General features: G+C 37.9%; 2 protein-coding genes and 1 non-coding gene across 5 annotated transcripts; 1 reads left to right on the top strand and 2 right to left on the bottom strand.

Moving 5' to 3' along the window:
• Positions 1-2,269: 2,269 nt before the first annotated feature.
• On the bottom strand, positions 2,270-14,061 carry LOC138711228 (deubiquitinase OTUD6B). 2 transcript variants are annotated; one of them, XM_069842632.1, is made up of 6 exons: positions 13,921-14,061; positions 12,900-13,033; positions 12,346-12,584; positions 10,090-10,309; positions 9,768-9,961; positions 2,270-3,622 (listed from the first exon to the last, which is right to left on the bottom strand). In XM_069842632.1, the coding sequence occupies exons 1-5, from the start codon at positions 13,988-13,990 to the stop codon at positions 9,770-9,772; spliced, it is 855 nt and encodes a 284-aa protein (XP_069698733.1). In that variant the 5' UTR covers positions 13,991-14,061; the 3' UTR covers positions 2,270-3,622; positions 9,768-9,769. The 2 variants fall into 2 exon arrangements, with proteins under 2 accessions (XP_069698733.1, XP_069698732.1); XM_069842631.1 differs by lacking the exon at positions 2,270-3,622 and adding an exon at positions 3,831-4,227.
• Positions 14,015-27,354, top strand: RabGGTa (Rab geranylgeranyltransferase subunit alpha). 2 transcript variants are annotated; one of them, XM_069842628.1, is made up of 10 exons: positions 14,015-14,155; positions 14,585-14,695; positions 14,782-14,912; positions 15,771-15,958; positions 16,065-16,262; positions 16,337-16,584; positions 18,842-19,040; positions 21,063-21,191; positions 21,269-21,462; positions 26,857-27,354. In XM_069842628.1, exons 1-10 carry the CDS (start codon positions 14,153-14,155, stop codon positions 27,097-27,099), a joined length of 1,644 nt encoding a protein of 547 aa, XP_069698729.1. In that variant the 5' UTR covers positions 14,015-14,152; the 3' UTR covers positions 27,100-27,354. The 2 variants fall into 2 exon arrangements, with proteins under 2 accessions (XP_069698729.1, XP_069698730.1); XM_069842629.1 differs by lacking the exon at positions 14,015-14,155 and adding an exon at positions 14,314-14,332.
• On the bottom strand, positions 15,312-15,384 carry TRNAT-CGU (transfer RNA threonine (anticodon CGU)). Its single transcript has one exon. It is a non-coding gene; the product is annotated as a tRNA-Thr (tRNA).

The raw sequence follows: 27,354 nt of genomic DNA, 5'->3' as shown, positions 1-27,354 counted from the left end.
GCTTTCAGATATGGAGGGTTGCTGCAAATATATTGAATAAGCAGTCACGGACAGTTAATAAGGGGTCGTCCTCCAGCTTGGGGGTTGGGCGAAGGGCTAACAATCCATCACTGTAAAAAAGAGTTTGTTGCGAAACCCCAACATAAGTCTTGCTCAGGACAGGGACCAATGGCAGGATTATGTGAGGACAGCACTGAACCTCTTGGTTCCTTAAAAGCCACTTGTAAGTAAATATTTTTTTAAGAAGAAAGTGCGTGTTATGGTCGAAAAAAAATTGTTGGTTTATTTAACGACGCTCACAACTGCTGAGGTTATATTAGCGTCACTGGTGTGCCAAAATTTCATCCTGCAGGAGTTCTATTTTACGCAACTACTAAATGTACATAGGCCAAATAGAAATGATCGGGATGAAATTGAAATACAGACTGCTAAGCCATTTATACCCGAACCCACGCTTTCAGAAGTCGAAATTGCGATAGAAAATCTGAAAAAGTACAAGTCTCCAGGTATCGATCAAATTCCAGCAGAATTAATACAAGAGGGTGGAAGTGCATTATATAGCGAAATTTATAAACTTGTACTTGCTATTTGGGAAAAGGAAATTGTACCAGAACAATGGAAGGAGTCCATAATTGTACCTATTTTTAAAAAGGGGGACAAAACCAACTGTGGTAACTTTCGAGGAATATCACTTTTGTTGACGTCGTACAAAATTTTGTCCAATATTCTTTTGAGAAGATTAACTCCATACGTAGATGAAATTATTGGGGATCATCAGTGCGGTTTTCGGCGTAATAGATCGACTATTGATCAGATTTTTTGTATTCGACAGATAATGGAGAAAAAATGGAAGTATAAGGGTACAATACATCAGTTATTCATAGATTTCAAAAAGGCATATGACTCGGTTAAGAGGGAAGTATTATATGATATTCTTATTGAATTTGGTATTCCCAAGAAACTAGTTCGATTAATTAAAATGGGTCTCAGTGAAACATACAGCAGAGTCCGTATAGGTCAGTTTCTATCTGATGCTTTTCCAATTCACTGCAGGCTAAAGCAGGAAGATGCACTATCACCTTTACTTTTTAACTTCGCTCTAGAATATGCCATTAGGAAAGTTCAGGATAACAGGCAGGGTTTGGAATTGAACAGGTTTCATCAGCTTCTTGTCTATGCAGATGACGTGAATATGTTAGGAGAAAATACACAAACGATTAGGGAAAACACGGAAATTTTACTTGAAGCAAGTAAAGCGATTGGTTTGGAAGTAAATCCCGAAAAGACGAAGTATATGATTATGTCTCGTGACCAGAATATTGTACGAAATGGAAATATAAAAATTGGAGATTTATCCTTCGAAGAGGTGGAAAAATTCAAATATCTTGGAGCAACAGTAACAAATATAAATGACACTCGGGAGGAAATTAAACGCAGAATAAATATGGGAAATGCGTGTTATTATTCGGTTGAGAAGCTCTTATCATCCAGTCTGCTGTCCAAAAATCTGAAAGTTAGAATTTATAAAACAGTTATATTACCGGTTGTTCTGTATGGTTGTGAAACTTGGACTCTCACTCTGAGAGAGGAACATAGGTTAAGGGTGTTTGAGAATAAGGTGCTTAGGAAAATATTTGGGGCTAAGCGGGATGAAGTTACAGGAGAATGGAGAAAGTTACACAACGCAGAACTGTATGCATTGTATTCTTCACCTGACATAATTAGGAACATTAAATCCAGACGTTTGAGATGGGCAGGGCATGTAGCACGTATGGGCGAATCCAGAAATGCATATAGAGCGTTAGTTGGAAGACCGGAGGGAAAAAGACCTTTAGGGAGGCCGAGACGTAGATGGGAGGATAATATTAAAATGGATTTGAGGGAGGTGGGGTGTGATGATAGAGACTGGATTAATCTTGCACAGGATAGGGACCGATGGCGGGCTTATGTGAGGGCGGCAATGAACCTTCGGGTTCCTTAAAAGCCATTTGTAAGTAAGTAAGTAAGTAAGGAGTTCTTTTACCTGCCAGTAAATCTACTGACATGAGTCTGTCGCATTTAAGTGTCTGGGCTGGGATCAAACTCACGGCCTTGGGCACAGAAGACCAGCATTCTACCGACTGCGCCACCCAGGCCGACTATATAAAATGCAGTATGTAATTTTACTCCACCATTTTGGTTAGGCTGTGTTTCAGTTAAATGGGGTTTACTGTATTTGGATATAAGTTCGTTAGCCTGATGTAGACTTGAAGGAACTAATGCGACAACAGACAAGAACAACAGAATTATGGCGAGTTACTGTTTTTATTGTTTCCAGATACAAGTGTACAGCTGCAGAAGGTGGGAGTTAGGGAAAAATAAACATCGAGGAGAAGGTGAACTATATTTCTTACAGGACCAAGAGCTCAGTCACAAAAGTAGGGATAACTGACGGAGATGGCTTACACGATAGTATTTGAGACTCACATTTGGGAGGGCCTGGGTGGTTCAAACCCCATGGCCTGCTAATCTCACTGGGGGGGGTTTTTTCAGTTACAAAGACAAATGCGGATTGGAGATTTACATATCATGATTCATCACTGCGTTAATCACCAATATCAAAAATATTAAAACAAAAATCTAAATCAGTTACTTGAACACAAACCATCTATAACACACGACAACGGAAACAGAAACTGACAATAGTCAAAACCCTACTGATATGCTGAAAGATCCTACACACGTGATATGACCATAAATATTAAAGCATGCATAAATAAACTTAACAAAAACGAAAAAAAAAGAAGTAGGGATATTTAAGTACAAAGAGAAGCAGTGAAAAGTTACCGCACTATGCAGGGATATCGGGGAATAGATTGCCCATAATCCATTGCTTGACTGATTGATAAGCATGGGCGGGCATTCATTTTCATTACGGTAGGCCTAAATTATTAGTTAAAAGTTACCTAATAAATGAATAAACTGAAAACTGATGTAGATCTTACCTTTTATCAAAGCAGCTGTTGAAAATATGTCCAGCATTCTCGATACAAATGTTGCAACATGTTAAAAAAATTCTGTAACACTCGTATCTCCACCGCTGAAATTTCAGATATCACTTGTCTGATTTCGTTCGCCAGGACTTCAAGAGTATGTGGATTGTTCTTGTATAGGGGAGAGTCGGGTAGTATCAGACATCGGGTAATATCGGACAGTGCGTTTCTTTCATCTACCTCCATATGGTAGTACCTGAATGACATGGTTACGTTTCTCTATGCGACATCACAGAAACGTAACCATGTCAATAAGGTGCTATCATCGTGTGGTAGATGAAAGAAACTCACTGTCCGATATTACCCGATGTCCGATACTACCCGACTCTCCCCTACTTTCTGTTTTAAAGTTCCCCACAAATAAAAATCACAGGCACTTAAATTGGGGAACTGACATTCCGTATGCTTCCCACTTCCATGCACTCCATCCCCACCACTCGGGAATTTTAGGTCTACCATAATGAAACTGAATGCCCGCCAACGCTGCTACAGCTTATCGGTGAAATGAACAATGGAATGCGGGCAATCTGTTCTTCGACGTCCCCCTGCAAAGTGCAGTAACTTTTTGCTGCCTCTCTCTGTATATGGCGCTGAAAATAGTGATGAAATTTAAATAAGTGACTTGAATTTCATAACAACTGAATGATGCAAATAACTAAGTAAAGCAACAGATCTCGATTTCATAATTATGTTCGTGAGTAACTAAATGCAAGAATGAATAAATGATTGAATGAATGAATGAATGAATAAATAAATAAATAATAAGTGAATAAATAAATAAGTACGTAAATAAATAAGTAAATAAATAAACAATTCTATTGGAGTTAAATCATATACATCAATAAAACAAACATTTTGCACATAACCTCTGACTGCTGGTTTCCATCTTGCAATTGCTGATTAGTATTACAATACAATGTAGAAGGATGCTGTTTGCAAATTAATTAATTCTGATTGTACATTTACTTCGAATCTCTTCTGTGGGCACACAGGTTTACAAGTTGAAAACTGACGAATCAAATAGGAGCAAATCCTATGAAATCTGAAGCACGTGAAGCTCACTGGATGCTTCAAAGCCTTTTATCAGCATTGGTAAGGAAGTCGTCACCCATATCACGACTGGAGACTCCATCTTAGGGGCCGTGTCTTCGTTCACATGTAGAGACATCTTCATTATGTCGGTACACACATGGAACTGTTTAAAAATTACCATCTTGTGAGTCATCTTATCGTAGGTTTTGTACAATGGCATTAATTAGGAATCCCAGTAAATTTTTATATAGTTTTTTTGAGGACTCCAGGAAATGTAGCGGATCAAAATTAATTAATTCTGGGAAATTATCAGAAATGTGATTGGATTACATTCAAACATCGTTTTAATTATATATACTATATATTTTTTTTTGTTTATGGCATTTTATTTCATGATAATTAATAGAAATATAGGTATTTGTAACTATTATCATATCATCAATAGGCCTATATTAAAAATTATGAGACAACAAAAACAACACAACAACAATAACAATAAGAAATGAAACATGACTTTCAACTTTTTATTTATCAAATTACCATCGCATGAGCATAATAAACAAGATTCACTAAAATATAATAAAACATTTTATGGTGAAATAATGATATAACATAACTAGAAATTTCAGTGGAAAATAAATATGGGCAGATACTAAATAAACACACTGAACAGTATCCAATGTTCTATTATTTTTTTTTATTTTATTGGGTTATTTTACGACGCTGTATCAATATCTAGGTTATTTAGCGCCTGAATGAGATGAAGGTGATAATGCCGGTGAAATGAGTCCGGGGTCCAGCACCGAAAGTTACCCAGCATTTGCCCGTATTGGGTTGAGGGAAAACCCCGGAAAAAACCTCAACCAGGTAACTTGCCCCGACTGGGATTCGAACCTGGGCCACCTGGTTTCGCGGCCAGACGCCCTGACAGTTACTCCACAGGTGTGGACCCAATGTTCTATATTGGTATTTTCTGTCCCTGTAAAACGATAAACATTTATTGGGATTTCTAACGAACACCAGTGTACAATAAAGAATTTTATATTTTCAATGAGGATTCATGATTTTAAGTAAAAGATTACCATTACTAAAGAATTAATGCTACATTTGCAGTCACTGATGGTAAACAAGGTACGATGTATGCATATGTATTGAACAGTTCATCAAAAGAATTAAGTGGAAAACATCATGTGCTACTTGGATAAAAAAAAAATAAGAAATTCATTAAGTGAAAGGAGTATTAAAAGGATACAGGTTCGATAGAGAAGAATGGAGAAAAATAATCAAGAATAATGTGATCTTGGAGAAAATATTTTTGGGTAATTGGACCCTGAAATTTTAATTACATTGTAAAACCAGAGGGATTGGAAAGGGGAATATTCATCAAGATGGATTGATATTACAATTTCTCAATACTTGACTTTCATAGGTAGTTATAAAGAATGTATACGATATATGCTGCCAAACAGGAAGTACTGCACAGTCTTGCGAAAAGAATAAAGATTAATAAAGTTCCATCTTAGTTTCATTTTTGGGCAACAGCAACAAACAATGAACATGCAGGAAACCGAGGCTGTGTGAAGTATTTTTGATAAAGCTGAAATGTTGCCGTGGTGACAAATCTCGCCTCTTCATACTTGAAGTGAATATAACAAAGCCCATGAACAGAAAATCAAACAATCCTTTCATATGTCTTCTATTTGCAAGTAATTCACTCACTCACTCACTCACTCACTCACTCACAACTGCCTATCACTGACTCATTCACTTCCTCAATTACTCATCCAGTTATTTGTTAATTTTCTTATTAATTCGCTCATCAATGACTCCTTCACTCAGTTTTCCACTCATTTGTTAATTTCCTAACTCACATTTTGTCTCCCACTTCTTTGCTTCTGATCACTTGTTCATCACATGTGAACATCTCACTCATTCACACTCTCATTTGTTCACTTCTCACTAATATCCATCACTTACTTCTCCATTCAGTCATTCACTTGTTCACTTCTCACTCATCAAGCACTTATTCATTCTTTCACTTCTCACTCATTACTTACTCCTTCATTCATTCTTTCACTTCTCTAGGCCTACTTGATTCATTCCTTCACTGCTCACTCAGCACTTACTACTTCATTTAGTCATTCATTTGTTAACCTGTCACTCATTACTTATTCCTTCATTCAATCCTTCACTTCTCACTCATCAGTTAGGACCTATTGCTGCATTTAGTCATTCATTCGTTAAATTGTCACTCATCACTTACTTCATTCATTTCATCACTTCTCACTCGTCACTTCATTTAGTCATCACTCGTGAACTTGTCACTCATCACTTACTTCATTCATTTCATCACTTCTCACTCGTCACTTCATTTAGTCATCACTCGTGAACTTGTCACTTATCACTTACTTCATTCATTTCATCACTTCTCACTCATCACTTCATTTAGTCATCACTCGTGAACTTATCACTTACTTCATTCATTTCATCACTTCATTTAGTCATCACTCGTGAACTTGTCACTTATCACTTACTTCATTCATTTCATCACTTCATTTAGTCATCACTCGTGAACTTGTCACTTATCACTTACTTCATTCATTTCATCACTTCTCACTCATCACTTCATTTAGTCATCACTCGTGAACTTGTCACTTATCACTTACTTCATTCATTTCATCACTTCTCACTCATCACTTCATTTAGTCATCACTCGTGAACTTGTCACTTATCACTTACTCATTCATTCAGTCATTCATTCCTTCATCTCACTCATCACTTAGGGACTGCTGCTTCATTTAGTCATTCATTCGTTAACTTGTCACTCATCATTTACTCCTTCATTAATTTATTTATTCACTTCTCAATCATCACTTACTTCACTCATTAATTTATTCATTCCTTTACTTCTCACTCATCAATTACTGCTTCATTTAGTTATTCATTCATACATTTGTCACTCATCACTTAACTCCTTCATTCAGTCAGTCATTCATTTGTTCATGTTCATTCTCACTCGTCGGCCTGGGTGGCGCATTGGGTAGAGTGCTGGCCTTCTGTGCCCAAGGTTGCGGGTTCGATCCCAGCCCAGGTTGATGGCATTTAAGTGTGCTTAAATGCGACAGGCTCATGTTAGTAGATTTAATGGCATGTAAAAGAACTCTTGTGGGACAAAATTCCGGCACACTGATATAACCTCGGCAGTTGCAAGTGTCGTTAAATAAAACAATTTTAATTTAACTTCTCACTCATCACTCACTACTTCATTCAGTCATTCATTTGTTCACTTCTCACTATCACTCACTCATTCACTTGTTAAGGCTGGTTCACAATAAACCGAGAACGAGAACCAGAATGAAAACGAGAAGCAGAGGACGTGAATATGAAAATTTTTTATTCACAATAAACCGAGAACGTAGACAACTATGCATATCGATATGCATGTCAATAACGATATGTAAAGTCGATATTACGCATTCTGATGTTATTTGTGTATAACTGACCAATGGCATTCTCTCATGAGCACAAGGCAGCCAACATAAACACAGGTTAACCAACTTCGAAATTTCAACTGAAACAATTCATTAGGTACGGTACTATAAATATGCCCATGCATCTTTATTATCACAACCTATTTTAAGTCTACCATAACGTAAAATAATTATAGAAGAAACATTTGTAATAGAACAAAAATGAACACAACAGTAGTTATTGAATTGAAGCATGAATATGTAGTGTGTAATACAACCAATACAATAATAAAATATGATTCGCTTCCGATCGGTGTTCAAAGATGCAGCTATTGAAAGCCACGTATTCTCCTTCATTTTCTCATCTTTATACGAGGCGTGCCGCTTATCGTAAACATGAGGATTTTCCTCAGCACTCAATATTAGAATCTCATCAAATAAAACTTGCTCCATGATGCACAGCACAGAACAAAATAATGCATAGGTTACGTCATGGTCTTCTTGCTACAAAATATACGATGACAAAATAGCTTTTAGATGGCAATAGAATGAATCTAGTGGGCTGTGATCGGAAACGTGAACGTCAAAGTTGAAACTTGGCCAACTCTCCGTTCCCGATCCTGGGTTCCGGCAAGCTTTTCGTTAATTGTGAATGCTCACATTTAAATGTACACATTTCAACAATTTTACCATTTTCGTTTTCGTTCCGATTCTCGTTTCCAGTTTATTGTGAACCAGCCTTTATCCGTCACTGAATCATTCACTTCATCATTCATGTATTTAATATTCATTGTTAATTTATTCGTTCATTTTTCGAATCAATGATTCTCTCAAATATTCACTTGCTTTCTCAAGCATTCATTTTCTCAGTCACTCATACGAGGCCTGTCTAAAATGTATCCGACCTTAAATTTTCCCGCGCAAAGTAGTGATTCTAAGGCGGCGCCACTGTGCACGGTGGAAGGAGGAACCGTAATGCGCATGCTTGAATTTTTTCGCTTGTGCCAGTCACTCGCTGGTGGTCACCAAGTAAGGTGCTGTTCTAAGTGTTTGTCGGATTTAGTTTTCTCGCAAGATGACTGAACGAATTGAGCAAAGATACTGCATCAAATTTTGTCAAAAGCTTGATGATTCTCAAAGTCAAACAATTCGTAAGATTCAGCAGGTGTTTGGGGAAGATGCGATGGGTGTAACACAAATTAAGGAGTGGTTCAACCGATTCAAAGATGGCCGCACATCAGCGGAGAGTGAGCAGCGTTGTGGCAGGCCCCAAACTGCTCGGAGTGCAGCTGTTGTTGAGAGGGTGCGAAATTTGGTGATGGCAGATCGTCGTTTGACTGTGCGGGAGATTGCCGAAGAGGTTGGAGTGAGTAAAGATTCTGCACATGCAATTTTGCGTGATGATTTGAACATGAACCGAGTGGCTGCGAAATTCGTGCCCAAGTTGTTGTCCCTGGAACAAAAAGACCTCCGTCGTGACGTTGCACAGGACCTTCTGGACACTGCCAACACTGATCCTGGGTTTCTGAACACTGTGATAACTGGAGATGAGTCATGGGTGTACGGGTACGACCCAGAAACAAAAAGACAGTCGTCGCAATGGAAGCATCCCGAGTCTCCAAGGCCGAAGAAAGCGGGGCAGGTGCGAAGCAAAATCAAGGTGATGCTGACTGTTTTCTTTGATGTCCGTGGAATTGTGCATCACGAATACGCACCGGAAGGACAAACGGTGACAAAGGAGTACTATCACGATGTTCTCCGGCGACTCCATGATGCAGTTCGGCGCAAAAGACCAGACATGTGGACGGCGAACAACTGGCACTTGCATCACGACAACGCCCCCGCACATTCATCCCAATTGATCCACACTTTCTTGGCCAAACATGGAATTACAACCGTTCGCCAACCTCCCTACTCTCCAGACCTGGCTCCTTGCGACTTCTGGTTGTTTCCAAAATTGAAGACACCACTGAAAGGATCCCGTTTTGAGAGTAGAGAAGAGATAATGCGGAACGCGACGACGGAGCTGAACACCATTCCAAAAGAAGACTTCCAGAGGTGTTTCCGGCAGTGGAAGGATCGGTGGGCTAAGTGTGTGCAAGCACAAGGGGCCTACTTTGAAGGGGATTAGGATCCCAACCCCGTCAGGTATTTGAAATATTTTTTTCTGGCTAAAGGTCGGATACTTTTTAGACAGGCCTCGTATGTTCACTTGAACATTAATTCCACTCACCTCTATGAGCCATCTTCCTCTTCCTCCACATAGGGCTTCACAGAGTTGTAGTGCTCCCCTAGTCCATACATATGCCGGTGGAATGTGAGCACAGCCTGCTTCCTGTCCTGGTATTCTGTCCCCACCATCACAGAAGGGCCCGTGGCTTGTATCACTTCGATGCAGCATTTCAGAATATGGGACAGGGCCCGCAGCTGTGAGCACAGCACACAAGATAATGTCTACAGTATAACACACGTTAATGAGATAGGATGCCACTCACAAGACAATGATTGCAGCATGTGAGACAGAACACTCATAAGATAGGTCAGTACTTGCTCACCTCCACCTCACCACCCCAGGCTGCTGTGTGCGCCACTTCATTGCAGTAGTCCTCATACTGCTCATCAGTGAGCAGGTCGCCTGTGTCAGGATGGCTCAGGAAGGGCAGGAAGTTAGACTTGTTGTCCCTGAGATGCTGTGCTGTCAGCGCCCGCAGGTTCTGGGAACCCAACCCTGCATCCCCCAGAAACTGCAGCTGATCATCAACTGCACGGTATAAGCTGCAACAGTGAAAAATTCATACAATGTAATATTCCTGTTGGCTTTGACGACAAAATTTCCGGATGTGACTACAGCAAACTCCTGACTATCTGTGGATGAACTGTCCAGTTTGCGAGTTAGCCAATTTATTTTATTTTATTTTTGTCATGAAAACATGTAATAATAATAATAATAATAATAATATTTATTAATACTATACACTTGAGCTACATTAGGCATTGCAGCCCGAAAGAGCAGAAGCTCGTGCTCGGGCGCAGTTCAGATCAGTTATACAAAATATATCTCAAAATTAAGAGAGTTCATTGACCACAATCACATTAATAAATGGTAAAATACATACAGCATGTAATAATAGGGTCTATATACAAATAGAAAATACAAAAGTACATGAATATTAGAGTATCAATTTTTAACTCAATTAGCTTAAACAATTAAATAATTAATCTGATTTGTTTCTTAAATCTATGTGTGTTAAGTGTACTTAGCTCAGGGTAAGCTCTAATTAATGTATTATATATTTTGGGTCCAAAATTTCTGCTGTGTTTTAATCCAGCAGTTGTGTGGCATTTGGGAGTATTTAGAAAGAAACTGTAGTTTTGTCTCGTATGGTATTCATGAGGATCAAATTTAAATTTATTGTGGTTTTTATGGAAGTAAATCAGCAATTTTTGTTTATAAATTTGTTCTAGATTTGATACGCCAAATTCCTGAAAAATTAATTTTGTTGGGTAATCAAAAGGTTAATGTGAACTGAGCTTGGAATTCGAGTGCGTGAGTCCCAAAGTGAACTTGGTATAGAAATAGTCTGTAACAAGTCATCTCTTCCAGCTTTCTTTCCTGACTCAAATCCTTTTGTAATATACTGTAGTTTAAAAGGCTTATAACTATGATTTTAGTATATACTTCTCAACTGATGACCAGCCAAAACAGAGGAAAAATTGACTGATTGGTTAAACACATGTTATAATTGAAATTGGTTATTTAAAAATCCACACAAGTCCATTTTTAGTCAAAACGAGTTTGTGTTCCTGACATTATTAATACATGTATTTGCATGTCTGTAGGAGGAAATGGACATATCCACCTTATTTTAAGTGATGATGTCATGACAGTATTTTTCTAAAGAGGATGAAATAAAAATATTTTACGCAGAGATATTATCCTGGCCTAGTGGTAACAGAGATGACGCACCTGAGGAGCTGTACTGTGGGATTTCAACAAGATGTCAGTGTTTCGACTTTAAAATGTTTTATAATTTTTCTCTTAATTTTGTAATATGAAGGACAAAATACATTATGTACTAAATTCGTACTTAAATAGCTTTTGTTCTCATTAACTTCTATACAAAATAAATACAAAGTATTATAATTTTTGCTAAAAACATTACACGTATTTGAAAAACAACACATGTCCACGAACCTCAGGGCATCCTGGCACTATCAAATATAATTAAACGTTTCTTTAAAATATTTAGAAATATTGCAATTCATAAGAAAAATTTGCCCTATAAAGACAATTTATCAGCTATGGATCCTGAATTGAATTTATTTCATAATTAGTTGCCCTTGGTAGCATAGTTGGTATAGAGCTGGCCTTCTATGCTCGAGGTTGTGGGTTCGATCCCGGCCGAGGTCGATGGCATTTAAGTGTGTTTAAATGCGACAGGCTCATGTCACTAGATTTACTGGCATGTAAAAAAACTCCTGTGGGACAAAATTCTGACACACCGGCGACGCATAACCTCTGCAGTTGTGAGCGTCGCTAAATAAACTATAATTTTAATTTCTTTCATAATTTATTTCCTACAATTTATAATGTTAAGATGCCATAAAGTGTTGTATCCAACTCATGAAAATTGTCGCACGAATGATGATGCCATAATCATCAAGATTACCCACTTGTTGCATAAATAACTATTACGTCAATATGGAATTGATAAAAAATAATGGCCAGATCTTTGCAAGGTGGATCAAACAGGATTAGCAAGTCATTCTTTTAGCAGCCTGAGTGTAGAGCATGTTGCTGACCTACTCACCAGTTGCCGTCAGAAGGAATCTCCTTAAGCATGAGTTTGCGCTCCTTCAGGAGATGCTGAATTGCCTGCAGCTCCATGTTGCGTGGTCCGTGCACATTCTCGGCCTCCTGTTCCTCTATCAGACGCTCCCGCTCCTTCTCACGCGATGCCTTCTTATCGCGCCGCCGTTGTGCCTTGCTCACACGGGGCACCGCCACGTCTTCCTCACATGACTCTGTTGCAACCTCCTGCAAGCTGTCCTGCACAGTATTCAGATAATTTTAATACACGGCCTTATCTCTACCAGATTAAATAAATAAATACTAAAAAAAAAAAATAATAAATACTAAAGTTAACAACGAATTTTGCTTACTGGGACTCAAATTGTTGATTTCTCATCAGTTGGGCAACGGTTCTATGTAACGAATTTGCTGAGGCAAGTTTTCTTAAATTATTTCTAGGCCTATTTCCCCTTCATTCCAACAATGATCAATTGACGCCAAATCACCATCGCAACAACTCTGAATAGCATCTGTTTATAATACAAAATTTAGATTTCAAAGGCAGAAACTGACCTGTTTTAATTGTGATAGTTCTTCCTGTTGTTTTTTCTCCAATTCCAATTCTAATCTGGCTATTTCCTCTGTGACTTCTTTCTTTTTCTTCTTGTCTCCTTTCGTGGAGGATTTTTTCAGTGACTGGATTTTTCCTTGAAACAAAATGGTATAAGTAGACCCCTAATATACAGTATTCGGTATATGTAAGATCGCACAAGCTAACTAACTTTAGTGTACGGTTTTCTCACTGTCATCAATTTATATTAAAAGAGTAGATTTGTCTGTGTTCATCGAATAAGCATCATGCATATAAAAAGGCACTTTTCAGTGCCAACAATTTATTTTGTGTGCACAAGGTAGGAGTGGTGGGGATAGAAGAGAAAGAAGTAAACCGTAAACTAAAGTTTACCCCCACTTAGGTATAATTATTGTACATAGATATAGTAACATTGTGGACACAATATGGAATTCGTCCTGGACCTCTCGGCAAAGTGGAAGCCAGAAAGAGTAGCAATAAAAGTTGTGCCTCCTCTAATACAGTGCAGTTAATTTAGAGAATTATCATGCAAGTTACTGGCGCACAAGGTAGGAGTGGTGAAGGTAGAGGGAAGGAAGGAAGGAAAGGAAGGAAACCATACACCGGTTTTGAGTAGACTAAGTTTGAGTAAAGCAAACTAGTATATGGTCCGTCCTAGACATTCCTTCTAGACCTCTCACAGCAATGGTACATTTGAATTACAGATAGGAAGCCGGTTTGGTCACAGTTTTACCCTCTGTCGCGAAGTCAAACTTATATGAGCTTAGAACATTAATCTCGAGGAAGAGGACACTGCTAAAAGTAGTAATTTTATTTCTTACAATAAATATAATGTATTTAAGCCTATACGTTAACAATACGGAGGGCTCGGAGATCGAAACATAAACGTATACGAAGATGATTATTCTTATTGCATTAGTATTTTCTAACCTAAAAATTTATATGTATTGTAGGCCTACATCCAGACGTAACATTATTAGTGAACATACAATTTTTATTCACCTTGTAATTCTTTTCTTTCCTTTCTATGTTTCTGTAGTAATTCTTCCTCGGATGTCTGAATAACGTCCATTATCCCCTCAACACGTTCTCAAAAGTGTTTTAACAGAAGCGTGAAGAAATTGAACACGCCGCCCTGTTGGCTAAAATGGAACACATTCGAAGATATGACGAATTGACGAGTGATCATGAGTTCGCATTTCACAGAACAATATCAACACTATTGTAGTTCAATATGGTGGGTGTTAGGAGTTGTCAAATTGAATTGTTGCTGCTTATATTTGCTTTAATAATATGGGTTGAGGATTCAGCTTACCGACAGAAATAACAACGTAGTATTTTTTTCCTACAGAAATGGCTGAAAAGTTAACTGGTATTTAAAAAAATAATATAGTTAAAATCAGAAGAGGTTATGGTACTATTTATGATTATTTAATTTTCAGTTTAATGTCGAAACGTTCTATTATAGATGACTATAAATAAACACATTATTCAAAATATGTTTTTGAAAGAAGGAAACCTCACATGTTTGGTGACACTTTGTGAGATGATTTACCTGTAGGGTTATTTTAATGTTTCACAATGATCTAGGCCTACAGAGCGAGTGACAGAGAAGCCAGAACTCATAAAATGTTGCTATTAATTAACAAGAAAAATGTGTTTTCAGCACGGACGTGTAAAGACCAGGAGCAGCGCAGAGGAGCAGGAGGTGAAGCGTAAGGAGAGGGAGAAGAAGTCCAAGTTGTACCGAGCTGGAATCGAACGGGCGTTCGCCAAGGTAAGGCTTTGTGCAATGGCAATGCGTGAAGTGCCGCGCCGTTTGTTTGATGTTTTACGTAGATGTAAACCTGTAACCTGTTCCAGCGTCAAGCTAAGGAATTCGACGATGATGCACTAAAAGTATCTGGACAGCTCCTCGTTGCTAATCCTGACATCACAACCCTTTGGAACATACGAAGAGAGATCCTGCTGCATCTAAAAGACCAAGATAAGAGGTAACTGGCACTATGGATTATTTAATACCAGCAGCTCTGTAACATGTGAATATGAGTTGAAATGTAGTGATACAATTTTCCTAGCAGTCCCCCTCCCCCTCCATGAAATTTAAGCATACTTCCCATGCACAAAATGAATGAATGGGCTCTAGTATGAGGATTTATAATGGTCATATTTTAATACAAAATACAAAGATTCAATGAGAATTAGGAGTGTTCCTTAGGCAGCAGGCTTGGTAAGGTAATTTTCTCATTTTTTTTTTACTTAAATTATACGTAATTTATTTGGCGTAGAAAATCAGTTTTTTTACACAGGCGTAAAGAATTCATTTTCTTTCTTGTAGCCCTATTAATATAAAAACTTCAATTATATAATTAATATTTGAGGAGAAAAATTCGCTCCGGCGCCGGGGATTGAACCCGGGTTCTTGGTTCTACGTACCAAGTGCTCTGACCACTGAGCTACGCCGAATTCAATCCACAGCACCAGATCGAATTCTCTTCCGTCAATGTTTCCCTTTATGGCCTGACTCCAAGTTAGGCATATATGTTGACGTATATGTCCAATGTCAACTGCCATTGAGCGCACTCAGTTGAGTGACTTATTTGGCCGGGATTCCGCAGTTAAGTGCACAGTAATCTGTACAGACATATGCACTGCTAGCTATGAGAATATTATAGATTTATTAATTTGTCATACAGAATAATATCTGTAATATTGACAATTAATATTTGAGGAGGAAAATTCGCTCCTGAGCCGGGGATCGAACCCGTCAATATTACAGATATTATTCTGTATGACAAATTAATAAATCTATAATATTCAATTATATACTCATACTTCAATGTTACTCACAGGGATGTGGAGGAGATGCAAGCACGCATGAAGAGTGAGCTGGAGCTGGTAGCCCAGTGCCTGCGTGCCAACCCCAAGTCATATGGTGCATGGCACCACCGCATGTGGGTGCTGGACACCATGCCGAAGCCTGAATGGCAGGGCGAATTGGCACTATGCACCAAGTACCTAGACCTGGACGAACGGAACTGTGAGTGACTACAGATTATTATCCTGCAGATCAATAATTCCACATTTCCAGGACAACGATGAATAATTCTGCCTCTTTCTTGTTCTCTTGCCTCGTTCATTCACAGTTCACGTCTGGAACTACAGAAAGTTCGTGGTCAAGAGATCGGGGGTGCCTCCCTCTGATGAGTTTGAGTACTCGACCAAGAAGATTCTCACAAATTTTTCCAACTATTCGTCATGGCACTACCGAAGCCGATTGCTTCCACTTGTGTTTCCTGATCCTCTGGGGAAGCTGCCTATTCGGGAAGATAAACATAAGGAAGGTGAGGCATCCAGAAGTCACATGCCATCTCTCTGCACAAGTGCACACCACTCTATGCACGAGTTTCTGTTGCAGAACTTCGTCTAGTGCAGAATGCGGCCTTCACGGACCCCAACGACCAAAGTGCCTGGTTCTATCAGCGCTGGCTGCTTGGGCGCAGCCCTCAACCTCTTCAGCTGGTGCAGGTGCATGTGGGAGACCACATGGTGTGTGTGGCCCTCACCCGCAGTGCTGGCAGTGAGTGCCTGCAGCTGCGTGTAGGTGGGGCAGCGGTGCCTGCCAAGTGGCGGAGTAGCAATGGGCAACTCTACTGCCACGTCTGGGTATCCTTGCAGAGTACCTATTTCAGATCTTTGTCCAGAGTCTCAAATTATTGCATTTGGAACTTGAGAATTTTCATGTTAAATGATCTGCAGCATACATGTGCGAAAAGAAGCTTACTTTAAGAGACAAAAAAATCGACAGGTGCATAGCTTACAGTTGACCTGGTTGGCGAGTTGGTATAGCGCTGGCCTTCTATGCCCAAGGTTGCGGGTTCGATCCCGGGTCAGGTCGATGGCATTTAAGTGTGCTTCAATGCGACAGGCTCATGTCAGTAGATTTACTGGCATGTGAAAGAACTCCTGCGGGACAAAATTCCGGCACATCCAGCGACGCTGATATAAGCTCTGCAGTTGCGAGCGTCGTTAAATAAACCATAACATTTAGCATAGCTTACAGGGAGAACGAAGGAAACACAAGGAAAACAAGGGGACACACCGAGAACCAGGGGAATATAAGGAGTAAAAGAGAAAGACGAGGGAAGACAAAGAGAACAAGGGAAATACAAAGAGAGCAGTGGGAATAAAAGGAGAACAAGGGGAAAACAAAGACAATAAGGGGAAGGTAAGGAGAACAAGGGGAAAACAAAGAGAATAAGGGGAAGGCAAAGAGAACAAGGGGAAAACAAAGAGAACAGTGGGAATAAAAGGAGAACAAGGGGAAAACAAAGACAATAAGGGGAAGGTAAGGAGAACAAGGGAAATACAAAGAGAACAGTGGGAATAAAAGGAGAACAAGGGGAAAACAAAGAGAATAAGGGGAAGGTAAGGAGAACAAGGGGAAAACAAAGAGAATAAGGGGAAGGCAAAGAGAACAAGGGGAAAACAAAGAGAACAGTGGGAATAAAAGGAGAACAAGGGGAAAACAAAGAGAATAAGGGGAAGGTAAGGAGAACAAGGGGAAAACAAAGAGAATAAGGGGAAGGCAAAGAGAACAAGGGGAAAACAAAGAGAACAGTGGGAATAAAAGGAGAACAAGGGGAAAACAAAGACAATAAGGGGAAGGTAAGGAGAACAAGGGAAATACAAAGAGAACAGTGGGAATAAAAGGAGAACAAGGGGAAAACAAAGAGAATAAGGGGAAGGTAAGGAGAACAAGGGAAATACAAAGAGAACAGTGGGAAGGTAAGGAGAACAAGGGGGAAACAAAGACAATAAGGGGAAGGTAAGGAGAACAAGGGAAATACAAAGAGAATAAGGGGAAGGCAAAGAGAACAAGGGGAAAACAAAGAGAACAGTGGGAATAAAAGGAGAACAAGGGAAATACAAAGAGAACAAGGGGAAGGCAAAGAGAACAAGGGGAAAACAAAGAGAACAAAGGGAAGGCAAAGAGAACAATGAGAGTACAAGGGGATGATAAGAAGAACAAGATGGAAAACAAGAACAAGGAAAACAAGGGAACACAGAGAGAACCAGGATATATAAGAAGTAGAAGAGGAAGACAAGAAGAACAAGGGGAAGATCAAGAGAACAAGGGGAAGAGGAGGAGAAATAGGGGACGACAAGGGTAACAAGGGAAATACAAAGAAAACGATGGGAATAAAAGGAGAACAAGGGAAAAACAAAGAGAACAATGAGAACACGATTAGAACAATAGTAATAGAAGGAAACAAGGGGAACTAGGGGAAGATAAGGAGAACAAAGGGAATACGAGAACAGATGAAACACAAGAAAAATAAGGGGACACAAAGAGAATCAGGGGAATATAAGGAGTGAAAGAAGAAGACGAGAACAACAATGGGAACACAAGAAGAACAAGGAAAAGACAAGGAGAACAAGAGGAAGGGGAGGAGAACTAGGGGAAGACATGAATAACAATGGGAATACAAGTAGAACAAGGAAAATAAAAGAGAACAATGGGAATAGAAGGAGAAAAGGGGGAAGACAAAGAGAACACGATTAGAACAATGGGAATACAAGCAAAACAAGGGGAAGACGAGGGGGAATATAAGAACAATAGGGAATGCAAGGAAAACAATGGGAAGACAAGGACGACAAGAGAGAGGGTTGCATTTTTATCTATCAGTTCCTAAGTTACCTCCCCCCAACTAGTAACGAGTAAAATTACAGTTCTACGTCTAAATTAATCAAGGTTAGTTGGCTTGAGTGCAATGAAATTTCATTAAGACGAATTAATTTCGTCACCAAACTGTTGTATTTTAATGTATAAATTTGCACATCTTAGTTGTCCGAAAACCAAACTCTTGTGCTGAAGATTATTTGCATTGCCATACTTGTTTGTATCCTTAACATATACTAGGTATGCTGCCCTCCAGAGGACCAACATCCTGCTGTCACTGTTTGCTTAATGGACGGAACGTCGGTGGTTCAGGAGCGGGGGCCCGGTGCAGGGACCAAGCCACAATTTGGGGCAGGCCTGAGCGAGGGCATCACATCTGTTTTGCAGGACGAGCTGGAGTCATGTGAACAGCTGCTGGAGCTAGAGCCAGACAGCAAATGTGAGTTATGCTGGGTGGGAAGAGCAGAAGTCAGCAAAAATCTTGGTTGCACAATTACAGTACATTTTGTAATTGCGTACAAGTGCAGCATGCCGCACCTGGGCTGTGGTATGGATGATGATGATGATGTGTGAATTAATTTTACTCCCGAGCGGTATTTACTAATCTAGAAATGGCCTGCAAGACAATTGAGCACAAATATAAAGAAATGATGTTCTACTGACATTAAATGAAAATAACTGGTAAATAATCAGTTAACCTTATGAATATAACTGATAATTAATCCGTTAACCTTAATAAAAACTAGTAATTAATCAATAAACCTTATGAAAATAACTGGTAATTAATCAATAAACCTTATGAAAATAACTGGTAATTAATCAGTTAACCTTATGAAAATAATGGTAATTAATCAGTTAACATTATGAAAATACTGGTAATTAATCAGTAAACCTTATGAAAATAACTGGTAATTAATCAATAAACCTTAATAAAATAACTGGTAATTAATCAATAAACCTTAATAATATAACTAGTAATTAATCAATAAACCTTATGAAAATAACTACTAATTAATCACTTAACCTTATGAATATAACTGATAATTAATCCGTTAACCTTAATAAAATAACTGGTAATTAATCAATAAGCCTTATGATAATAACTGGTAATTAATCAGTTAACCTTATTAAAATAGCTGGTACTTAATTAACCTTATGAAAGCAACTGGTAATTAATCAGTAAACCTTATGGAAATAATTGGTAATTAATCAGTAAACCTTATGAAAATAACTAGTAATTAATCAATAAAACTTAATAAAATAACTGGTAATTAATTAATAAACCTTAATAATATAACTAGTAATTAATCAATAAACCTTATGAAAATAACTGGTAATTAATCACTTAACCTTATGAATATAACTGATAATTAATCCGTTAACCTTAATAAAATAACTGGTAATTAATCAATAAACCTTATGATAATAACTGGTAATTAATCAGTTAACCTTATTAAAATAACTGGTACTTAATTAACCTTATGAAAGCAACTGGTAATTAATCAGTAAACCTTATGGAAATAATTGGTAATTAATCAGTAAACCTTATGAAAATAACTGGTAATTAATCAATAAACCTTAATAAAATAACTGGTAATTAATTAATAAACCTTAATAATATAACTAGTAATTAATCAATAAACCTTATGAAAATAACTGGTAATTAATCACTTAACCTTATGAATATAACTGATCCGTTAACCTTAATAAAATAACTGGTAATTAATCAATAAGCCTTATGATAACTGGTAATCAGTTAACCTTATTAAAATAACTGGTAATTAATCAATAAGCCTTATGATAACTGGTAATTAATCAGTTAACCTTATTAAAATAACTGGTAATTAATTAACCTTATGAAAATACTGGTAATTAATCAGTTAACCTTATGAAAATACTGGTAATTAATCAGTTAACCTTATGAAATTACTGGAAATTATCAACCTTATGAAAATAACAGGTAATTAATCAGTTAACCTTATAAAAATAACTGGTAATTAATCAGTTAACCTTATAAAAATAACTGGTAATTAATCAGTTAACCTTATAAAAATAACTGGTAATTAATCAGTTAACCTTATGGAAATAACTGGTAATTAATCAGTTAACCTTATAAAAATAACTGGTAATTAATCAGTTAACCTTATAAAAATAACTGGTAATTAATCAGTTAACCTTATGGAAATAACTGGCAATTAATCAGTTAACCTTATGAAAATACTGGTAATTAATCAGTTAACCTTATGAAAATATTGGTAATTAATCAACCTTATGAAAATAACTGGTAATTAATCAGTTAACTTATAAAAATAACTTGTAATTAATCAGTTAACCTTATGGAAATAACTGGCAATCAGTTAACCTTATGAAAATAATCTGTTAGTTTTGCCCATGCCAACATTGTAGTTGAACTGCATTATGCCAACTCCCACAATTGACTTTCTTGGTTTGCTTGCTGCAGGGACACTGCTGACAGCAGTGCTGCTCATGCAGGCTGTGGACCGACACAGGTACCGGGAAGACACGTTTGCCAAGCTGAGCCAACTAGAGCAAGTGGATCCGCTCCGTCGTGGCTACTACAGGGACCTCAGTGAGTATCATATCAACACGGCTGTGCTTGTGTCCTGAGTTGGGCACCCAGTCAGTCACGTGACCTTTGTGTTGCAGGGAGCCGCTACGAGATGGAGTACGCACTGGACAGTTGCAGTATGCCGGAGCAGCAGTCCGTCTGCCTGGCGCAGCACCAGCTCACAGGACTGTACCACTGCCACTTCCTGTCCTGCATTCAGACTGTAGACCTAAGCCACAACTGCCTGGGCAGCCGCTCATTACCCCAGCTGCATGCCCTCCAGTGTTGCCAGGTTGGTACTACAAATAGCTCAAAATAACCGTTGTTCTCGTCTGTTTTTACTTCAAGTTGTTTTGGAAGTATACTTTACAAGTGTTTATGGAACACAGTGTCTAAAATGTACACCCTTTGATACGGAAAATGGTCACTCTCCTGCAGCATGAATAAAATTTGCCTAAGTGTCGATTCTGAACCATGCTAGAACAAACTTATTAATGTCTTATTGCTGTGTTTTATAATAATTATAATTTATGTAATTGGGTTTTTCAAGTTATCTAATTTTATTCGTTGAATAATTTTATTTGATTATGTCTCGTGACCAGAATATTGTACGAAATGGAAATATAAAAATTGGAGATTTATCCTTCGAAGAGGTGGAAAAATTCAAATATCTTGGAGCAACAGTAACAAATATAAATGACACTCGGGAGGAAATTAAACGCAGAATAAATATGGGAAATGAGTGTTATTATTCGGTTGAGAAGCTCTTATCATCCAGTCTGCTGTCCAAAAATCTGAAAGTTAGAATTTATAAAACAGTTATATTACCGATTGTTCTGTATGGTTGTGAAACTTGGACTCTCACTCTGAGAGAGGAACATAGGTTAAGGGTGTTTGAGAATAAGGTGCTTAGGAAAATATTTGGGGCTAAGAAGGATGAAGTGACAGGAGAATGGAGAAAATTACACAACACAGAACTGCACGCATTGTATTCTTCACCTGACATAATTAGGAACATAAAATCCAGACGTTTGAGATGGGCAGGGCATGTAGCACGTATAGGCGAATACAGAAATGCATATAGAGTGTTAGTTGGGAGACCGGAGGGAAAAAGACCTTTAGGGAGGCCGAGACGTAGATGGGAGGATAATATTAAAATGGATTTGAGGGAGGTGGGGTGTGATGATAGAGACTGGATTAATCTTGCACAGGATAGGGACCGCTGGCGGGCTTATGTGAGGGCGGCAATGAACCTTCGGGTTCCTTAAAAGCCATTTGTAAGTAAATTGTATGAATAATTTTATTAAATTGCACTCATTGTTTCATCTTAGCATAATTTCACGAGAATAAGAAGAAACAGCACTCGTGCAATTACTACAGATAATTCTTCGAATATTTGTAACAGATTTCTTTGTAATGAGATCTGACATTATTATTATAAAACGAGACTAAATTTTAAAAACTTCAGTTGTGCTGACTTTCATGATATTTCAGAGAAGCCTGATGTTTTGTGTAATATTAATTTTTTTAATATGTAATAATGAGATTCATTGATAGTTATTCTTTGTGTGTTTGAATATAAAAATAATTTATATTATGATATATACCATTTGTACGAGGGAGATCCAGGAAATAACGACCGTTCGCGCATACCCGCCACGCAGCTGACTCCCCTTCCTTGTTTGAAGGTCAACTGGCTTCCTTAACATGTGTTCTCATAATGTTGTGAGTACTGGTTGCAACAAGTCGCCATTGTGCATTTTGTGTTACTTCAAAATGAACGACGTGATTGATAATCCCGCCGACTGTGAGGTGAGGAGCGTGATTCGATTTTTGAATGCCCGACATTTGAAACCTGCAGAAATTTACCGGCAATTGAAAGAAGTGTATGGTGATACTGTAATGAATGAAAGAAATGTGAGAAAATGGTGCGAAATGTTCAACAATGGGCGAACAAATGTCCACGATGAAACTCGACCCGGACGCCCATCACTCATCAAAGAAGACCTGAAGACTAAAGTGAATGACAGAATCTTGCAAGACAGGCGCACAACACTCGACGAATTGCATATTGCCTTTCCTGACATTTCTCGTTCTTTGCTTGGTGAAATTGTGTCGCAACATCTTGGCTACCACAAAATCTGTGCCCGCCCGCACACTGTTGCTTCAACTCGAGAATTGCTGGATCAATTCGGTTGAGAAATCTTTGATCATCCGCCCTATAGTCCAGACCTTGCTCCTAGCGATTTTCACCTTTTCACTAAGCTGAAAGACTTTCTGGGTGGTACGCGTTTTGGAAGTGATGAATAGTTGAAGAAGACAGTGAACACCTGGCTTAATGAACTGGCGGCAGAGGAGTATAACACGGGAATTCTAAAGCTAGTGAACAGATACGACAAATGTTTGAATGTAGGTGGTGATTATGTAGAGAAGTAAAGGAAGCTTCAGTTATGTAACAGACTTTGTTTTTTCAAATAAATATATATTTTTTAATTATTACAACAAAACGGTCGTTATTTCCTGGATCCCCCTCGTATTTTAGATTTTGATGTTCAATTTTCCTACATTATCCTACGATGGCCTACATTTTGAACCACTGTGTCCTACATTTCATTAAAATAATCTGGTACTGGTAACCCTAAAGTAAATATCGATAGTAACATAGTCGTTATGTTTATGATTCAAGATACTTATATTTAAAATTTAAACTGAATGGAATTTTAGTGATTGCTTAGTCTGACAATAAAAGCATATGAAAATTCCCTTTTTGTGAAATTTACCTATTAATTGGCCTGAAAACGGCTAGGTTGTAACTTTTACAGCACTCTGTAGTAACCTTTTAAGTGCTATTTTTTTTGCAACCTGCCAAACCCTCCTTGCTGAGATATTTTAACAATTTAAAAATATTTTATAAATATATAATACAGTGAAACCTCTTCTTACAGACACCCCCAAGATACAGACACTTCTCATATACGGACAGATTTTTATGAAATAATATAGAAATAATGACACGAACACGGACAGCTGTTTCACAGTCCTAAAGCTTGCTTTACCTCCTGACTGCGGACAGAACTTGGATTTCAAGACCTAATGTGTTACAAGAATGGAAAATTTAATTTTGAGAACTGTACAGAAATTCCTTAACATGAAAGAAGACAATAAGGGTCTCGTAGGCTATCACTAGCCCAGCCAACTACCTCTTGTTAGCTGGAAGCAGATGGATAAAGAAAGTCATAAAATTTAACCTGTCTGATGGGTCCAAGGTTTCTACGATCGTGAAATTGTATTCGATACATGATAGGTTAGTAGGATTATTCTCTTCACTTCAATCAGTTGTTCTGTTTCGAGAGACATGGCACCTGAACGTAAAGGCTAATTTGAAAACTCTAAATTACAGTACTGCATAACTGTAGGCCTTGAGTAAAATTGCATGGCACAATACTGTATTTTCCTTTTTTGGTCTTATCTACTGTAGTTCAAAGTTGCAAAGAATTTACTGTAGTACTGTACACTGTATTTAGAATTAAACTACAGTAATACATTTCATTTAAAGCGTGAAGGGATACATAATGCATATTATAAATTTACTGTTAGATTGGGGAGCCTCCCTCCCAATAAAGGACACCGCCCAGATGCGGACAGATTGTTACGTCCTTTCGATGTCCGTAAATGAAAGGTTTCACCAGCGAATAGGGATTATAAAGAATGGACACTGAGCGAATTTTCCTGTGTTTTGTTTCTCTGTGCGCCAGCGGCTAGTTCCACTTTCAAGCGCTAGAGGTAGTGTAATCGAGCATACGCTAAGATAATAATTGAGAATAGAATTAAGGCACAGGATCCAAACATCGCCTACCTTATTGCATAATACAGTAACGCTTTGCTTCAAATAAATTCAAGTTAACAGCTTTTCCTTATTTCTCAGTGACAAACTAGTTGTAATAATAATATTTTATATTTCAGATATGATAAATTATATTATAAAATAATATAATACATTATAAAATTAAGTATCAAATTCGTTTAATATTTGTATATAATATAATATAGGTATATGGTTTTACTTCTCATAAGAGTTTTGTTTTTCCATTTTCAGCGCTATCAAATCATTACATATTTTAATTGTTGTTGGGGTCAACGTCTGAACTTTCATTATAAAGGAACTCTAGAGTCTAGACATTACAGTTAATGAAGGATTTATTATTTTATGGATCCAGTTTATTTTATTTGAGTACATAATGTACCTAGATGTATTAATTGTATGTGTTATATTTCTGCTGTGTCGACTGCTAGCTGGTGTGATGTCAGTGCCAACTCTAGGGAGAAAGCAGAATCTGAAGCTCTAGCTCGCTTGAAGGTCATTGAAATCGGTCCGGCTACATCAAAGGTACCGACGCGAAGTGTCCATTCTTTATAATCCCTATTCGCTGGTTTCACTGTACCATGCAAAGATTAATGCAAAAATGCTTAAACACTCACTAATAATGATGTACACCACTGCAGATGATCCACATTTTCAGAAATTGCTATTTTAAAATGTGTCCATTCTATGCTTTGGAAGCCTTGTTTCTATCGTGTTACCCATGTCGTCACAGTGACTGCCAATGCAAGGATACGTAATGAATTTGTCTGCCGTTACTCTGACAGCCTGAGCAGCAGAGAGCTGTCCCTTCTATCTGAGAATAAGTGGGTCTTATCTTAGAGTAAAGACGGCACTTTTAAAGTTTACTAAAACACTTCTGTATGCTGATGACACAGTTATATATAGTGTTAAATTCAGTCCTCAGTATGCTGTCTCCGTAGTTCAAAACCATGTACTTCTATTAGAAGAATGGCTTAAAGAATGGCGTATTTCTTTAAATCCTGAAAAATGTCAGTCAATAATTTTCTCCAAGTGTTTAAAAAGACCTCGTGACAAAATAAAAATATGCAATCAAGAAATTCAATACAGTGACCATGTAAAATATCTTGGTATTACTCTTGATAACAAATTGTTATGGCACAAGCACATAAAATCTGTAACAACTAAGAGCTCTCTTAGAATATCTCATCTTTACCCCCTGTTCAAATCTTCTGTTCTCAGTCTAAGAAGAAAAGTTATGCTCTACAAAATGCTGATTTTACCGATCCTAACTTACGTTGCCCCAGCTTGGTGTTATATTCCAAAAACTGTGTTTCAACCTCTTCAAATTGTTCAAAATAAAGTGCTCCGAATAATACATAATTCAGACTGGTACACAACAAATGCACAAATACACTTTGATTTGGACATGACATTTCTGAAAGACTCATTACGTGAGCAAGTTAAGAAGTGTTATAAGAGTGCAAATTCAAGTGAAAATCCATTCATCAAGCGTCTTGGTCAATACAATGCAAATTTCTACAAGAAACACAGAACACCAAAATCCTTTTTAAGTGTATAATATGCACTTTTCCACAACCTCTGACTTCCTTAAACCTACACTAATGTCTCTGTGCCCAATTGTTTTGACAGCTGGACATGAACAATATTTGTGCATCATTATTTGAATTTACACTAAAATACGAAAAGGCAGAAAACATGTTTGTTTTGGAACTTTATCAATAAATTGCTGAATGTGAAAAAAAAAAAAACTTTTAAAGTGCCACTCAGAATTAATATATCTGAAAGGGAAGCTGTGCAGTACTTGTGTCTGGTGTTCGACAGGTGCTCAAATTGGACCACAACAACATCTCTAGTCTACGTGAGATGCCGGCCCTGCTGTCACTCACTACGCTGTCATTAAGAGGCAACAAGATCAGCAGCCTGGACCACGTGAAGTTCCTAAAGGTGTGCCCAAGTCTGACGTCGCTCGACTTGGGTGACAATCCTGCGCAGGTCGATGCGGACCTGATCAAGACATTCTTGCCCGAGATAAAGACACTTGGCACAGTGATGGCCATTGCGTAATACAACATGGCCTGTATGCACGTTATCACACTATTTCATCAAATTTGTTAACAAGCACATAATGTTGCAGCTTCATTCTGTGTGTGCTGCCGAACTGCACTCAGCTCAAGGATTCACGTGATGGTTTGTTATATGATTGTAGCATTAGTGTGGAACTGTCCACTTTACGAATGCAATCACCGTATTTCTTTGAAGTTTTTTCATTAAGATATTATTGATGTAATGCTTGAATAAACACAACAGATTTCTAAAATA

This window comes from Periplaneta americana, chromosome 12 (assembly GCF_040183065.1).
Source record: "Periplaneta americana isolate PAMFEO1 chromosome 12, P.americana_PAMFEO1_priV1, whole genome shotgun sequence".
NCBI classification, from domain to species: Eukaryota; Metazoa; Arthropoda; class Insecta; order Blattodea; family Blattidae; genus Periplaneta; species Periplaneta americana.
This window is presented reverse-complemented; position numbering and strand designations above follow the sequence as displayed.